The sequence below is a fragment of the Sinocyclocheilus anshuiensis genome, unplaced genomic scaffold (assembly GCF_001515605.1).
Source record: "Sinocyclocheilus anshuiensis isolate Anshui unplaced genomic scaffold, SAMN03320099.WGS_v1.1 scaffold579, whole genome shotgun sequence".
NCBI classification, from domain to species: Eukaryota; Metazoa; Chordata; class Actinopteri; order Cypriniformes; family Cyprinidae; genus Sinocyclocheilus; species Sinocyclocheilus anshuiensis.
Window position 1 is genome coordinate 73,199 of NW_015551075.1, and position 18,276 is coordinate 91,474.

The 18,276-nt window shown below is 36.8% G+C and overlaps 1 protein-coding gene across 1 annotated transcript; it reads right to left on the minus strand.

Moving 5' to 3' along the window:
- Window positions 1–576: 576 nt before the first annotated feature.
- Window positions 577–17,631, minus strand: vax2 (ventral anterior homeobox 2). Its single transcript, XM_016452189.1, has 3 exons — window positions 17,139–17,631; window positions 13,870–14,057; window positions 577–1,449 (listed from the first exon to the last, which is right to left on the minus strand). Exons 1-3 carry the CDS (start codon window positions 17,386–17,388, stop codon window positions 961–963), a joined length of 927 nt encoding a protein of 308 aa, XP_016307675.1. The 5' UTR covers window positions 17,389–17,631; the 3' UTR covers window positions 577–960.
- Between the last annotated feature and the right edge of the window lie 645 nt (window positions 17,632–18,276).

Sequence of the window (18,276 nt, forward strand, 5' to 3'; positions counted from 1 at the left end):
GCTGTCGCTCCCTCAGCTGTTGTGTTAGAAACACTCATGCAGCAGCTTCAACCAGATTAATGAAAATCTTGAAAGATTTACGACATTGATAACTGGAAACATGTCATCACAGTCTGTGAAAAGGGTCCTTATATTGTTGTTGAGCCAATGAAGGCATCGCTAACACTTTCAATTGAGAATTTCATGTGTTACCAAGAGAAGAAACATATTTTAAAGAGTTGTGCATTGCGACAACTTATCCTTGATGGGAAGCACATGAGACGAGTACTTTTAGACATTATTTGCATTTTGCTAAAGACCTGTATAATTTTCCACATGCTCAAATTTAATGTTGCATCACTGCTGTCTGAATAATCATTGTGTCCATTGAACTCTCATTAGTACCAATGTCCAGTGCGAAATAAATGCCACAAAATTTGTCAGTGCCTTGTTATAGTTACTGAACGTGTTCACTCACCTAATGCTCTCATACTTATACTTTCACACAGACTCACATTTATATCGACAAGAAGCTCCCCAAAGTCAATTAATTTAGAGCAGCATAAAACCATACCACAATATTAATCATTTTTTCATCATTTTTCATTTTTTTTAACACCCATTTGGAAACAAACTTGAGAAATTAGATTTAGCCTTTTACTATTACAGTTACATTTACAGCGTTTTCCATCGTTCACAAAGAATAAGTTCCTCAACACACACGTAATGCAAAAATGGAAGGAAACCTGTGGACGACGCAATTGACCGAACACAGCGATGCTTAATTACAGGCTTCGTCCCAAACGCTCACCTCCACTGGAACGATGGAGTCTGACTGGCCTCAGTTTGGTTGTAGGCACTAGCGCAAGAGAGGCCATAATTCAATCTCTTTTTGTTAGTTTGCAAAACTTTCTGTTGTTTACGGCACAGGTGAGACCCCTGAGACAGGTAGAGGTGAGAAGGTACTGGTTGGGAACGTTTTTAGGAAACCGTCTTCTTCCCATTTAACTCTCCGTCCTTCCTCTCTATCCTCAAGTAGGGCTCAAACGCTGAGGATCCACACCCGTATCCTGATGGCAGTTCGTGATGGGTGCCGCCCAAGAGAGGCATGGTAAAGCAAAGGGAGGGCGGTGGGACCCCGAGGCGCGGTGAGGGTGGGGTGCCGCCTAAAGAAGACAGTGACAGTCCGAACGTCCTGCCCGCCACCACCCCAAGAGGCGTGGTGCTGCTACTCACCCCAGAGGAAGTGGATACGGACGAGCTACCCAGGAGCGAGCTGTTGCCCGGGTGCGGGTGAGCCAGCAGTGGGTTGGGCGGAGGCGCAGGCACAGATAAAAGCCGCCCCTGTTCAAGCAGCCGCAAGATGTTGCATGTGGCGAGCGATTCAGAAGTGGACGATGACCATTTGTCGGTGTCCTTGGTCTGGTCCTTCTTCTGTTTTGTGCGGCGGTTTTGAAACCACACTTTCACCTGCCAAATGAGAGCAAAAGTTGTAAGAGAAATTGATGCACAAAATGTGGAAAAATGGATGAAGTGAGAGACTAGACTTGTCATTCATTAGCTTCATACACACATTACGGTATATATTGCCAAAAGTACTATCAGGTTTTTCCTAAATGGACTGTAAAGGTAGGAATTAAACGGTCTCTTCTTCACTCTAAATTACACATTTTCAGTCAAAATTTGGCATTTTTTCCTCAAAAGCTAAAACGGCTGTTTCTACAACACTGCTCCGTTTCACACTATACAAGGTTGCCACTGCGATGCGGGGTTAACACCACAAAAGCGGTGCTATTCATAACCCCAGGTAAAAAGCAGTGCTAACCCCGGTTCTAAATTACATGTGTGAAATGTTTCTTTACCTGGGGTTAAAAGCGGTGTTTAGAACGATGATAAACCGGGGTTAAGCACAATGTGAAAAGCCCTATTATTTGCCAAAAAACACTGTTTGTATACAGGTAAAATAACTAAGTGATTGACATCAGAAGCCTCACGCATTCAAGGTAAAAAAGGGCTAAGTCTGCTCTTGAGTTAAAAATTAAGGTGGATACAGTGACTTTGGGTCCAAAAAAGTATTTGGACACTTAGGACACACTTAAAAATGTTTCAAAGCAGCTTCACATTAATTCACAGCAAAATTCACTAATTATGAAACATGTCTATACTCAAGTCATTGTGTGTGTCAAGTTTAATTTTTGGGTTAGAGGTTTGGAAAAACATGCCTTAGCAAGCACCATTAATTACCACAAAAACAGGGTTTGTCTTTTTAGCAACATTGACACATATGGGATGCCACACCAAGACTTTGCCTTGTGGCTTCCTCATAAGCAAAAATCAATGAAGCATGTTCATAAGTGCGCTGACCTCGAGTTAAAGTGCTGCTGACCTCAGGTTAAAAAGTGCACTGAACTCTGCATGTCCTTGTCCTGCATGTTTAATTGATACAGCGCTGTTTTATTGCAGAGTGTATTCTGGGGTCGACGACGAGTCGAGATCAAGCTCTACTCATAAACAGAGAGAAAATCAGGCCTATGAAAAATGCATTTCATCCTGACCGGGGGTTTACCTGTCACCTGCTGCTTTGTCCCACCCTGGGGATCATAAAGGAGGAGACTGCGCCATTTTCGACTATACATAGACGCATGCATCAACACATCGTGAGCTCTCAGAAATGCACATTCACACTCATTTTCTCACTCTTAATGTCTAGAACATGGGATGATTGAGGTTCAGATCCCATCGAGCAGAGCACTTCACACTTGTCTGCTCTATGAGACACTTTTGACACTTTTCTCTGTATATGGATATGTCCGTGCACAAGAAAAAGGGATTTTAGCTTTGCTACAAGTGCTTTAGACACATGGATGTACAGAACAATAGCCGGAGGGATTTTAATGGTGTGTCATCTGTGCAATACTTGACGCCTGAGGCAATGTGAAACAATATTTGCGGCCTGTTTTACTTCTGTGATGCATTTTACAGTGAAATAGGATATTTAACAAGAAAAGCCTAAGGTGGTACTTCACTTTATCCATTAGGACTTTAAAAAAGGGGTTGAAGCACAACCAGCAACCACTGGTTGAAACTAAAGAGGCCTTGATGACATATTATATTAAGTAGTATTAGACAAGTATTAAGCAGTACAACTGTTTTTAGCATTTCATAATAATAAGAAGAAATGTTTCTTGAGCAGCAAATCAGCATATTTGATTTCTGAAGGATCGTGTGACACTGAAGATTGGAGTAATGATGCTGAAAATTCAGCTTTGCATCACAGAAATAAATTACATTTCAAAATACATTCAAATAGAAAATAGTTATTTGAAATTGTAATAACATTTCACAATTTTGCCGTTTCTCTGTATTTTTCATCAAACAAATGCTGCCTTGGTGAGCAGAAGAGACTTCTTTCAAAACATTAAAAAAAAATTTATTGACAAAATGACAAAGATGATGACAAAACCCAGTTGTATATCTGGAATATCCTGTTTCACCCATCACATTGCATAACATGTTGTAAACAGTGTTTCACGGCAACCTTTAAATGCCTGGATGTGTCGGGTTGCTACTCGAAGGATATTTCAAGCGTGTGTCAGTTTCAGTCTCCCTCATGGATACAAGCTCCATTCATTAGGAGTCTCTAAGAATGTATGGCCCTGGGACCTGTATTGTTGGTGACCTCATGACGAGAGCAGCTCACAAACACACTCCAGAAATTAATTTCCATCGTAAACCCGGTAAGACGCTAGTAACAGCTGAATAAAACCTGATCCAAACAGTATTGCAAGCAGAGGTCTGTAACACTGAGATCATGGACTCGACGTGGCCATTAGTGTGAGGATAATGAGATTGTGGAGTGATCCCTTCAAGCTTACGCGAGCATGCTGATGCTATGTGTTCATGAAAAGTATGTGTACGAGAGTATGCGAGGTATGTATTTACATGCTCAATATATTGAAAGCTTTTTTATTCTTTAAGGCTGTAATCTGTGTATGCATACTTCAAATTTTGCATTATCATCTTTTTTACAGGCCCTATAGTGGGTGGAGCTTACTCTGTTTTAGATTACACAACTCAGCTGTACTGCGACTTCACAGAGCGTAAAGGAAAAAAGTATGAAAATATGGGAGTAGAGGAGAGAAAATACAAAAGCAAATCTCTTCCATCGTACATCTACACTATTGGAATGAAATCCTCTTTAATGAGATCGAGGGTTCACCGCTGGGGCAGAGATTACTAAACGCAGGATCTGCATGACCTGGATTTGCTCCCTCGCCTGCGGCATCCCAATCCACTCCGCTCTCATTCTTCAGCAAACTCAGGATCAGCACAAAGCACTGGTGCAGAACGGACTCCAGTACGTCAATTCATCAGACATACTGAAACTGTATCAGTGCTGCTGTAATTGGAGTTCCTACATTCTCCACCATAATCTCCTCTGTTTATGTCGTTGTTCTGTGTATGTGGGCATGAATTGATGGTGATGTCATGGACTGTATTCAGGATAAATGGAATATTAAATCTGACAAACGAAAATGAGATTGTAAGTCTGTTCAATGGGGCTCACTCATGGAAAAATATCTTCTGTGTGAATCGTTCTGTATTTAATTTGTACACAAATTGATGCATTTTACATTTATTTTTACAAATGATTTATGCCCAATTTTTTTACTTTCCATAGAAAAATTTGTCAAGACAGTATTTTCTGAAAGTTTGATGGATGGATGGAACAATTGTTAGATGGGCAGAAAGATGGATGAATAGATAGAAAGATAGATGGAGAGAACGATGGATGGATGATAGATGGATAGATAGAACAATGGATGAATGGATGCTAGATAGATGGCTATCCACTCGTCAGTTCTGAATTTTGCATAACCCTGAACAACACAATGAAAATCCAAAGAAGTAAAAAATGAATTCTAGTGTAGAAAAAGAGTGAGATGAACACCTGATGGTCTGCTGATCTTTTCAACACTTTTGTTGACCCTGTCCAGAAGTTTAACTGCCCCGCTAACTGTCCTCTTGATCCCACACATGTGATAACGGCGTGCAGCATTGAACGCAATGAGGCATTCTGGTTATTCGGTGATCCCTCTATGACCTCTCTTCTTTAAAGAGCTTGTAGGTCATTAATCTCATGCATCTTTACAGAGAGATTTTTGATTTAGCCGAGGCCTGAGTTGATGTCTTTAGAAACTCTCTTGGCACATATGCCACAACATTTGGTTTGACGTGAACATACTTGTGCTGTTATGTCCAATTAGATGTTGTACACACATTTTGTAACACACAGCACATCTGTATTGTAATGTGGAAGGGAAAAGTGGGGGGAAATGACTGATATTACAAATATCTAAATTCTTTCTTCCTCACTTGCTGCGTTTTACCTGATCATCCTACCCAATTACACCTGTTTACCCTCTTTCCCTCGTACCCTGACCCTTGTTCCTAGTTTTACCGAAGCACATGTTCGTGTAGGTTCAGCCAAGGGTCAACCCTGTCTTACCGTGGGCTGGTAGATAGGGCTCTATAATCTTCCTAACAGCAAAATCATTTGGACTATTATTAGTTCCCTTCCCCCAGCACTACTGGATGACACGTCCCGCATGCATATGTGATCAGGCAATTAGGCTTACAGTGTGTGGGCAGATACTGATAAATTGTGCCTCCCAATGGATTAAAAGGCATCCCTGCTGAACCACAGCGCCTCTAGAGGTCAACCTTCAACAGCACAGTCTAATAGTATTTTTATATTTAAACGATTTATTTTAAATTATTTAATGTACATTTAAAACACTGTACTTTGTTATATTAATATAATGATATTGTTATATTTTTTATTACTTTGAATTATATTTAAAATAACAACAATTATAATTATATATACTTAATTTATATTTAAATTATTTAATGTACATTTAAACACTACTGTGTTATATTGATATAATATTGTTATATTAATTTATATTTTAATTATTTCGAATTATTTAAAGTACATTTAAATCGCTATAGTTTGTCATATTAATATAATAATATTGTTATATTTTTTAAAAAAACAGCGCTGATCTGAGGGATTAACTTAAATGATTTTAGCAAATGGCTGCAATATAACAAAGAGTGAAAAATTGAAGGGGGTCTGAATACTTTCCGTACCCACTGTATATATATATATGTGATGAAATATATATAAATAGCTGGCATTTCTATCCATCTCAATGTATCAAGCACAACTAATAATTATTCACTAGACCTGTGAGTGTTCAGATCTGGGGCTCTTAAAGCAGTGTTGAGGGTTGTAGTTTTCTGTTCTCTCTGATCCAATCAGATAATTGTACAATCTAGCCGACGAATGACAAACCACAGACTTACATGCAAAGACTGCTGGCCCCTCAATCTCATCAACTTTTCCGCTCCTCTGAGGCTTGACCAGTGCATGCTGGTTAAAGTTCTCACTCATACTTTCTGTTCCTAAACATGTTTTCTCATAGACTGCTGTCAGCAAAGCAAACTATAAACTGGAAAATTAAAATGAAATTGACCTACAAACTCTGCCACCTTTAAGCACTCAGATTGTCTGAACTGGTGTCTTTCTTTCTTTGTTTGCCTCTTCTAGATCTCATCTCTTCTCTTCGTGCCAGACGTTACGTTACTTTACTTGCTGTCTGGGTGTAGAAGAGAACAATGAACAGCTAAAGTGTAAAGTGGTGACATAAAGCAAGACAAGATTATCGGTGAGTAAAAAACAACCGATAGATAGATAGATAGATAGATAGATAGATAGATAGATAGATAGATAGATAGATAGATAGATAGATAGATAGATATAATGATGTTACTGGAAGGTTTTTCCTTTATAAAGTTCTTGCTTCAATCACTTAAACTTCCTATTTGTTCATGGCTTACACAATCTTTTGTCCATTAAATCCATGGCTTGCTCATGGATGAACTGAAAGCAACAAAAGAATGGTTCAACGTGTTAAGCAAAGCCCAGGGAGCTTGCGAATAAAGACCACACAGCGGAGACACCAGTTGTTACATTTAAGCGCATAATATTCAGACAAATAAAAGCCGTATTCAGTTAATAAATGTTCACCTATACATTCTACGGTGTTTTTAATAATATCAGACACAAATGCATCAAATGCGTTCTCTGAATTGGCTACACATTCAAGGTAAATACTCCTTGGTCGTTCTCCTGTGTAAACAAAATAAAAATGTTGTCACATTATGCTGATTGGCATTGGCTATTCTTCACCAAACCAAGCAAAATCATTTCATATGTGTCAAGTAAGAGTATTTGTGTCCTTGACTGAGATATTTTATTTCAAAAGACAAAGAAAAGAAAAATCGCAAGGCTCTGGCTTGATTAACACAAAACCACTGAGAACGACTATGGACAGTGTTGAAGTCAACAACATCCCACTTTAATTAATGTAATGTATTTCTAAGTGAAACAGGATGTTTCTGTACCCAAATCATTACTGTAAACCTTAAGAGAAAACACAAAAGGCTCAAAAGAGTGAAAGTTCAACTCTAACAAAAGAAAAAAAAAATACAAAAATGGTATTCTTATATCACTAGCATGAGACTTTTTGTGTGTATGTTTGAGTATGTCTGCTTGTCATGTTTTGCAGCAACATGCAAAATCGTTTTATATGTGGCAAGTAAGAATCCTCTTGTCCTTGCCTGAGATATTTTATTTAGAAAGACAAAGAAAAGAAAAATTGCAAGGCTTTTACTTGGTTAACACAAAACCACTGAGGAAGAAATGGCCAGTGTTGAAGTCAACAACAATCCTAACACACTTTAAATAATCGAACATGTTTCTAAATGAAACAGGATGTTTCTCTACACAAACCATTACTGCAAACCCTGATTTAAAGGCACATTCTTAAAAATGAAAGTTCCAAAAGGGGGATTTCACAGCGATGCGTTAGACGAACCATTTTTTATTAGCTTGAAGATTCTAAAAATAAAGAACCTTTTGTGGAATGGAAAGATTCCATGGATGTTAAACATTCATCATGGAACCATCGACACCAATACAGAACCTTTATTTTTAAGAGTGTAAAGACAAACACACACAAAAAGTGACCCACCAAAAATATTACTGTGAACCCTAATTTCAAGGTACAGGGAAACACAAAAAGCTCAAAAGAGCGAAAGCTCAACTATAACAAAATAAAAATGACAAAAAAACACAAAAAAAACCATTCATATCATTAGCACAAGACTTTTTGTGTGTGTTAATGTGAGGCCGTCTGTTCGTCATGCTTTGCGGCAACATGCTGCTGGCTGTATTGATAAAAAGATTGCACACACTGACTCACTCAAGGCTTTCAGAACTGCCAATTTAATTCTATTAAAGCTGCTGTTTATCACTGTGAGGACCTGCGAATTCATACTTAATGTTTGCCAGCTTTGTTTTTACATCAACTTCACCCCAAAACCCAAATGTTTATTCAATCCAACATATTTGTGGGCTAAAACTTGCTGCGAGAACCTAATAAATCATAATCTGTTGCCTTTCATCAAAGGGTTGGTTGAAGTCAAGCCCTGCGTTCTGCTTAAGGTCACACTGATAGAAGAGCCTCATTGTGCTGAAATAGAGAAACGCTGAGATGAACTGTCACTCACTCAGCTAATAAAAAGCTCTCACTTTAATAAACACAAGGAAACAAAGTGCTGCACAAAACCTGATTATTTCCTCATGCTTTAAGCAAACGGGTCAGGATGCTGCGGCTCAAGCGTTCTTGTTCTTCAATTTATTTTTCCACAAGCGTCTACTTTGTGGGCTCTCATTCAGTGATGCCAAGCCATCAAAGCACAATTGAAATAAGGTTAACAGTTGAACTAAAGCCTGAATAAAGGCCCCCGATTCAGTCTGTAAGCAAATTAACAGCAGCATCTCAGATAATAAATATCTAGCAGACATCGGATCTACTCCATGAGTAGAATCGATGAGTCTATGGGGCCTGAAAACCCCATACAGTCGTGTGCGGTTTGGATCCCTGCTGTGTTATGCTGGAGCGGGGAGCCACCTGCTGGGGGCAGGGTCTGACCAAAACCCTGTATTTTGAAGTAAACAAACAGGGAATTGCCTTACATTTAGCCAATCATTTCCCCCACGTGTACACTCCAACACGGACTAAACTGATCCTCTGAGAAGCTGCAGGGAAAAAGTTGAGCTGCTTTTAAATCTCACAAGGTGAGTCATCTTCATCCATTACACTGAAATGCAGTTTTTCAAAAGTAAAAGTTGAATAAACTCCTTAAGAGTCCATGATTGGCCCCTAGAAGAGTGGTTACCTACAATTACAAAAAAAAGTACTATCATGGTACTGTGATGGTCTCATATGGTAATACTATGGTGCATCTATCTATCTATCAATCCATCCATCCAATGACAGTATTGTAAGGAAAATCTGACTATGGCTAATTCTCATTAATGTTATATATTTCCTTGAAAATGTAAGGGGAAAACTCAATCTCGTGCCTTATCGTTAAAATCCAGTTTGTAGATTATTTAAAGTTCTTTTCTCTGCTTTCCTAAGACTGACCACTTTCTTTATTCTTATTAAATCATCACGAGAGAACGAAATGAATTCTGCGTTGAATATAAAGGCTGCACTTAATTATTCCATTCGAATTAAAACCGCAACTGACGAAAGAAATCATGGCTTTTCAAAACAAAAAAAAAACGTCAAAAGGAAGTTTAATTGGTCGTCACTTTTCTCAAACGAATCCATTTAAAACCACATTGATTGGGTTTGAAGCAAAGACAATCAAATACAGCTTTCGTCGTTTATTTTCAATATGTATAACAATTGACATTATTATGTCTGTCTTGACAACGTTTCTTAGGCACATTTTCTCTCTCGGGAGAGAATCACAAACTCAAAGCCTATGAAAGGTTTTCACGATGTGTTATAAAGATCTAGGCGTGTTATATGTCGAAATTCGCAGGGAATTCATAGCCATCGCAAATGTTTTCACAACTGAGGCGCAACAAGTCGTTAGTTTCTGTTAGTTTCTTTTTTCCTCTGGTTAAATGCATGTGTCTCCTAACTAGTAACAGTTGTGCAAAACGAGTCCAAAGCTCGTTCGAATACATATTTCTGAGTATAATTGTAAATCATTAGTATGTTATTTTGGATTAAATGGACTTCGATAAAGCTGTATAATACTGGAATAAATGATTGAATAGTATAAAGTCGTTCAATATTGTACCAGTAGAAACACAGAAACACCTATGCTATTGTGATGCCAAAGGATAAAAAAATAAATGTGGATTAGCTTTGAGTAGTTATATATAACTGGTCACTCTTTCTTGAGTTTTTCACCGTTTTTAATGTCCTAGTTCATTTTGAATGGCCCTGCAGTGTGGAAAAGTACAAGTATTTCATGTAATGGAACTAACCATATAATGATTAAGAATAAATTGTATTGTTACATGTATATTATGTTAAGACAGTAGATCAGAACATATGCACATTATTGTTGTTGCACATGCATCACTGCCTGTATATTACTTGTTAAAATGCATCATAACAAGCAACATATTCAGATAAAAATCAACTTATTCGTTTTTTGCTGTTGTTGTAAATTATTTTAATGGATTTGCCGATAATTTTACTAGTCAGATAGACATTTACAGTTACCTGAACTTTAGCTACAAGTTTATAAAAAAAATCACATTTTAATTTTACTGTCAGATGGACAAATAAACATTTTGTTAAACTTTGGCTTCAAGTTTACTAAAACTTTAACATTTTAATTTTACTGTGAGATGGACAATTAAGAATCAAATCACTGAGTGAGGGTTTTTTAATAAAGTGCAGATGTAATGTGTATAAGCAAGGGCTCCAGCATGACAAGAACAGCAATGTACAGTGAGACATTTACGATTATTTACAAGGCATTACTTTTACAAAAAAAATAGAATGAAATTTTTAAAAAAAATATTGATACGAATGTTTTTTCTAGTAATCTATTATTCTGCATTTACATTGCGCATATCTATTTTGAAATGCCATATTTTTGTCCCGTGCCAGTATCACGGTGTCAATTGCATCTTCAGAGTGAATCACGCATTTATATGTTACTTCCAAAACTTTGCAGCGTGTAATCGGTTCATCGGTGTAATCGGTTATTCAACGGATTATAGCTATAAAGCCTCGAAAGTGCGAAAGACCGCTCACTTCACAATCTGTCACTCATCTCAGTTCGCGATCTCACAACGTTCCATTAAAATCAATGCATTTATCTACACTGCATAATGAATCTTACATCGTGCCGTTGTTTGTTAATGAGTGAGGGTTCGCGAGAGCAAGCATAATTCAACACTGACTAAAACCTCGGCGTTTTGAGCGGTGAGCGGATTCTAACTTAAAGACCTCTGATTGGCCTTTGCGTTCAAGAGATCAACAAACATGTCTGTGATTGGCTGCATTTCTCCGCAAAAACACGCTGTAAACAGGAACATTTCACATTCTCCAGAGCTCAAACTCAAAAAACGCAATGGAGCGTTTGCTAAATCTGTTTCGCCAATATTACACCATTGCAGTATCAACTGAGGGTCGTCTTGCTTTCGTCTCAGGGTGTTTATCTTTAAAATTTACTTTGTGATGTGTTTTTTTTTTAAGGAAACATTACTTGTGATCAAACCAGTTGAAGACCCTTGGTCTAGGCCTTTGGCATCATAGGCCCCAAAAGTACTATTTCAATTCAAATGCCAATACTCGTCCAAAACTTAGAGAGCACTCCTTTTATTTGTTCTAAGCATAATGTTGTTATTTGGATCTTTCAAATTCCATGTGGTTTGTATGAAAAATATATCACAGTGTTTTACAAATTCACTTATAATTGCAGCTGTAACAATTACATCAGCACAGCGCCCCTAGAGTCACATTTCTGACCTGTCACCAATTACCAATAAGATAATTTACACTCGTGGGAAAACATATTTAAATGTACAGTATGCCGCTATGTAGAACTACAAGCATTTTAAATAGGGGTATTATTAATTTATTAATTCGTTTCATTAATTCATTTCTATTTCTAATTGGGTAACAATTTACTAATGTTTTGCTTGGATCAGATTAAAGAAAATATAACAGACGGGTAAGAGGCAAGGTTTGAAAACATGACTGCAAACATCATAAATAGCTCCATTAACCTTTTAAAATCGGTTTGTTTTAATAAACACTTGCGGGTGCCAGAAATGTGATCAACCCATTGTTTGAATCAAACCATGCCAATTTATTATTTACACTGCAGTGAATCATCTTTTTCAAATGCAACTTTATGGCGATCTAAGACCCGTGGTCTGTGCAGATAATAGGCTACATTTAAATTACTACATCATTGTCTGCTATAAAAAAAAAATACAGCATTAAACCAGAATTGCGTGTTTTGAAAATTGAGCTCTGAAACCACCATGAATATCCACATAAAACCGTGTGTCTAACCACGATTCTGTGTGATTTATTGAGGTGATTTATAAGGTATATAATACAGGATATTCTCTGTGTGATAGTCTATAGTATTGAAAACACGAGTCTGGTAAAGTTAGCCAGATGACCAATATAGCTGGATCCGCGAATAATGGAATAGCGTCGTTTAATCGTCTGAAGTTTATAGTTGTTATTCGGGTTTTTTAATCACTTGGATGATACAATTTAACTAAATCAAACTTTTAAATAAATAAAACATTTAAACAACGACAACTTAAAAAAAGAGATCAAAGAAAATAAATCTGAAGTGACGCCAGTTCAGAGTGCACGAATGATAACTGGACAACTGGGGCCCCCTCTTATTTATTTATTTATTTATTTATTTATTTTCCACGTCTGGATAAAGAAATGCTCCTCCCACTGACGCCCACTGTGCGAATACTAATTATAAGTATTGTGTTCATAACAATGGAGGCTGGCATGAAGCATTTGCAGACAGGAGATGGGCAACTCTAGCGCACGATTTGACGTCTATACACACGTTACATTTTGGGCAGTTTGCTGACCAACCATTGACTGCTTTGACAAAACAATTAACTAGCAGTATTTATTTATTTATTTGTCCGTCCATTCGTTCATTGTTTTATTTACATGTACTTATTTCCCGTTTCACATCAATACGTTCTACTTTTCAGATACAGCGACAGAACAGGTCAACGAAAACATGCTGGGATATGAATAACTAACTGACTATTTATTTATTGCAAACCTTTCTTTGTGTTAAAGCCTTTTTAATTTAACATTCCATTAGACTGCATTTACTTTAATTGTTCTGTATTTATTGTATTTTTACATGGTATTAACATTGAGGTTATTGCGTAAAAGATTTCTTTGTCTTTATAAGCCAGTAAATGTTTTGTTGTAAATAGGCTACACTGTAAAGCTCAGTAACAACAGATCCATTTTAAAATAACAGGCAGTCTCTAAAATAAATGTTGAGGTAGTTTGCGGACTCTAAAAAAAATGCATAACTGACGCAAATACTTATTTTTCACACTGCGCTACAGTTAATCGAATCGAATCTCATTTACCGCGCTATACGACACAGTGCTATAATAAAAATCAAACACTTGAAGAATCGGAGAAATAACTACGATGTCAACAAAACAAAATCACATGAAGAGGAATTCTGGAGGATTTACAGAGACAATCAAATTACAAACAGAACTGTAGTAATAAATATGCATGTTAAAATAGCCAACAAAATGTATAATAATAATAATAATAGGCTAATAATAATAAGTACTCCAACCATGAAACAAAATATTTCATAGGCTTTTAAAATATTTATATATTACATTAAAAAGCAGCAGCTCGTTCAAAAGCGAAGCTCACTGTTATCATGTCTAACAAGCATGAAAGCGTTTCATACCTGAGTTTCTGACAGATTGAGCTGTCTGGCGAGCTCCGTGCGCTCGCGCCCCACCACATACTGGCATCGCTGGAACTCGAGCTCCAGCCGGTAGAGCTGCTCCGCCGTGAACGAGGTCCGCGTGCGCTTCGGCCGGTCCAGATCCAGGCCTTTTGGCAAAACAATCTCCCGAATAGTGCCCTTGGCGTCTGTTTAGGACGCAGATACATTACATGATTTACTATTTGTTTTGAAATAAGCCAATTCTTGCATTATTAGGCGTGGGAGAAAATCTAAAAATACGGATATAGCTATGAAAATAAGAGTATGTGCATGTATTTTAGATAATTTTTGCATCACAGAAATTTTTTTTGAGAATTTCTACATATTTGCAGTTAAACATGAACTTAGCTCAATATAAAGGCCGGGCAGAGTCGTTTAATCGAGATTTGAATTTGTTTCACCATTACAGCATGCGAAACACAAATAAGTTGCCAAAGAGGAGCTTTAAACTCCAGCATCCTGTATTTTTCCTTGATTGGTAATGAGATCTGCTTAAGCTGTGTTTTGCAGAAAACTCTCCAAAGGTGAGCAAGCTTTTGGTCTATTTGTTGGATCAAATCATGAAAATATATTTACTTTACAACATTTGTGTTCATGTTCATCCAAGCAGACCAAAGCAGCATAACAACAAAGTACATATTTGCAATCAGTTAAAGATTATTTTTTGTCAACATTAAACATGATTATCAACACAGTAATACAACATTTTATTGATATCACGACTGACATGCAACATCAGAAATCATAATATCAGATAATAATGTGATACATATGGCATTACGTTCATATAAAACACAATATCTCTAATGCATTTTTGTTGTTAAAATGCAACATTTTTATTGATCATTATATTTTTGACCTATACAGTTCATTTTCATGTCACTTTCAAAATAAATATCCAAGCGGTTACACTTACACTTCGTAAACAGTGCGATAGTATTGATTAATTTGAGAAAGATTTCCTTAATAATTGAATTATATACACAAATTTTCCTAGCATTGTCAGTTCTTATTCCACATTTTCCCAGAAACCAAACATAATGAAGATATTTTTGACAGATAATAAACAGAAATTAATATATTTGAACTATTTTAAACTGTCTTATGAAACTGAATATAACAACATACTGCAATTTTTATATAGTGACTTTTTCATGTTGACTGATGCGTCACCATCATTAGACCTTAGAAAATATTTATTAGTAGGTCAAAGAAAATAAATACTAAGACTTATGTCTCAAACCTGAAAAAAAAAATGCTTTGGGGAAATAAAGTCATATTGCAATGACTCATATCTGTCAGATTGTGACCACAAGAAAATACTTAAAATGTAGCTTTGCTGTTTTTTTTGTTTTTTGTTTTATTTCAGAACTTCAAAAATGGTAACTGTTAAATCATGTTAATGTGATATGATGTTATTAGAATGGGTTTAATTAGCTCTATCTGTTACAATAATGTGGTAAAGTATTAATATTTAGAATGTTCTGTACATCTGTAGCTCCGCCTATCTGAATGTCTGCCTGGCAACCAAGCTCAGTATCACACTTGGTAGAACTGTAATATCACAATAAGATTAATGGTGATATAAAGCGGTAGAATGTTAATGGCAAACCTTTCTTTAATTGCTTTTTCCTCACTGTTTCAAATCAACGCGAGCCTATGGGCCTATGACACAGACCTGCTGACCTTTCAGTGACCCCGGCTCTCAGGAGGACTCGGGCGCATTCAATCATCAGCTTTAAAAACAAATAGTGACACCGGGGATTGTGGGCTTACTGCGCCACAACCACTCAGATCCCCTGCAGTTCATCCAGTCACAACCGAACCACTAGCTCGGCCATTCACTGCCACTGCTGCAGGACTCAATGCTCAGTTTGTGTTCATTAAATTTCGTAAACCATATTGTGAAAGGGCATTTAAATTTCAATTTTAGAGCATGTAATTATTTAATTTTCTTGTTGTAAATATTACAATAAAATTAACCTCACTAAATATTTATACTGAAAATATATAAATGAATTGAATAATATCATAAGAATTGCTACAGATATTAATTCGGCTAAAAAAATTAATTTCAAAGTGTAAAAGTCGTTACAGCTACATGGTGCAAACAATTCAGACGGTATCAAATATTTAGTGCATTGATATATATGTACTATTATAGCAATATTACTGTCGTTATTATTATTATTATTATTATTTTGCTACATTTTGGCTTGTCTTATTGTTGAAAAGCCAAAATGTAGCAATTATATTTACATCCTGACTGTAAATATAATATCACTTTACCAGAAATTATTTTACAACCACATATTCCCTAAATTATGACTTTTAAAAAATAGCATTTACATGGACCGTATTTCTTACTTTTTGTTCTAACAGTTATTCCCTTTTCTCAATGTGTTTAGAAATACTTTACCTCTGTAAACAAAGGGTGTTCTGTCAATTAAATATATAAAATGGATTGTGTTTAAAAAAAACTACGTTTTTAGATCTTTTTCAAAAAAAAATGTAAAGAACCGCTTTCGATGATGCGTAATGTTTGCTTGTTTAAGTCGTTGTTTGTTTGTTTTTTGGCTCTCAAATAATAACATTTAAGGATACACACAAACTAAGCTCAACATTCATGTTTGATGGTTGTAGTTTGTATTACATTAAATACATAATCCCTTTCATACATTTTAAGCAATATAAAAATACACGAATAGGCTATTTTTATTTATATTTAGTATTTTGTAATACATTGGAACATGATGTTTTAAATATTTGTTTCAGAGTAGCCTATTAATAAAAGTTTCAGATATTGATGTATTTTTTTTAATGTATTTAATGAGCATCATTGTAAGATTTTGGGGGTGGCCTATTGGCAGCTTATAGCCTACCTACAATTTTGTGCATACATTTTTGCATTAATGTTCGCCATAAATTGTCATTTGTAAATACTGTGAGCTAATCTCAGATATTTATGGTTTGCATATTATAATAATCACGACCACTACAAGAACAAAATACACTAAAATACGAAACAGAAAATTGTTTCGTGTAAAATGAAATGGAGTATGTTTGATATATTAGTAAAGTGTTTTTGTTTTGTACTGAATGACAATGAAATGGAAATGAAAGGGAGTCTGATTGAGATATTGTAAATATGTTTTTTAAATGAATTTTTAAAACAAATAGGAAATGATTTAACACATTTACGGTAGGCTAAATATTCGTTCACTCACCTCTGACCAGAATCCTTCGACAGTAGTCCGGATCGACTCCTACAAGTTTATCGTGTCCATCCTCGCTAGATGAAGTCGGTGTGGACGCCGAAGTCCCCGGTGTGTCGGTAGAACTCTGCACAGGTGACCGGTTCCGAACTTCCGCCCGGCTTTTGGAGTCTCTACCGCGGTCACGGCACAACGAATTGGATTCACGGTGGTTTCGGTCTTCGGCGATTCCATCGCCCATACTCGTGGCTTGATCAAACATCTAATAATTTAACTGTTTTGTGTGCTCACTTAGTTTTCCTGAGCGGTCTCTGAGGTTGAATAAATAGTCAGCGTAAGTTCTTTCCTGTCAGAAAGGGGGAGATTATTCCCAACAAAACATCAAATTAGAATCCAGCCACAGACTCCAGCGACGGAACCGAGTTTCTGCCCAAATATTTTAGCATGTTCCGGCATCGGGCGTCCATGCAGGAGGAGATCTATAAAGAAGGGAATGAAGGTTGAGGTGGAGGGGCCCTGTGGGCAAGTGGAAGGACCCTCCTCAGCTATAGGATCGCGCTCAACCCAAAATACATTCTGCATATATGCGCTGGGTTTCAAGGTCTATGACCGAGGCACTGGGAGGCGCTTCACTGCTTAACCACTTATAAGTAATTCCACACAACCAACATGGATCCGAGCAGCGCAAACTTTCCCTTTTTTGTCTCCTTTATGACTTATATAGTCAATTTACTCGTTGTCTACACTGGGTGTGTTTTTGTAGCCTATCTGCTCTGGGCTCTACAGAAGCTCTGGAGAAAGACATTTCGGGAATTCTTCAGGAGGAGGTCATTTTTACGTGCATGGGACCAATTCAGGAACTTCCTATAATAGACAATAAAATACATATGTGGATGTGATTAGAATATTTCGAACACAATCTGAAGGCTACAGCCGTCGTGTTAACATATCATTTCCAGAGTAGAGTATATATTTGCTAGGTTGACTGACAGCAGCGACGTCACTTCCGGACTGTAATCCATCGATCCATTGGTAAACAGAGACGAGTAAAAGCACGAGGTGGTTTAAAAGCCCGTTAGCGTTCAGCGAAATGTGAATGAAACGATTCCCGTTGCATTTAGACTTTGTATTTGTTGCGCTCGGTGAGTGT

Excerpts from the sequence above, each read along its gene's own strand:
- vax2 (XM_016452189.1), bottom strand. The coding sequence starts at position 17,388 with ATGTTTGATCAAGCCACGAGTATGGGCGATGGAATCGCCGAAGACCGA. Across the intron at positions 14,058-17,138 it reads TCGAAGGATTCTGGTCAGAG|ACGCCAAGGGCACTATTCGG; the intron begins GTGAGTGAACGA and ends CGTCCTAAACAG. Across the intron at positions 1,450-13,869 it reads TCAATCTGTCAGAAACTCAG|GTGAAAGTGTGGTTTCAAAA; the intron begins GTATGAAACGCT and ends CTCATTTGGCAG.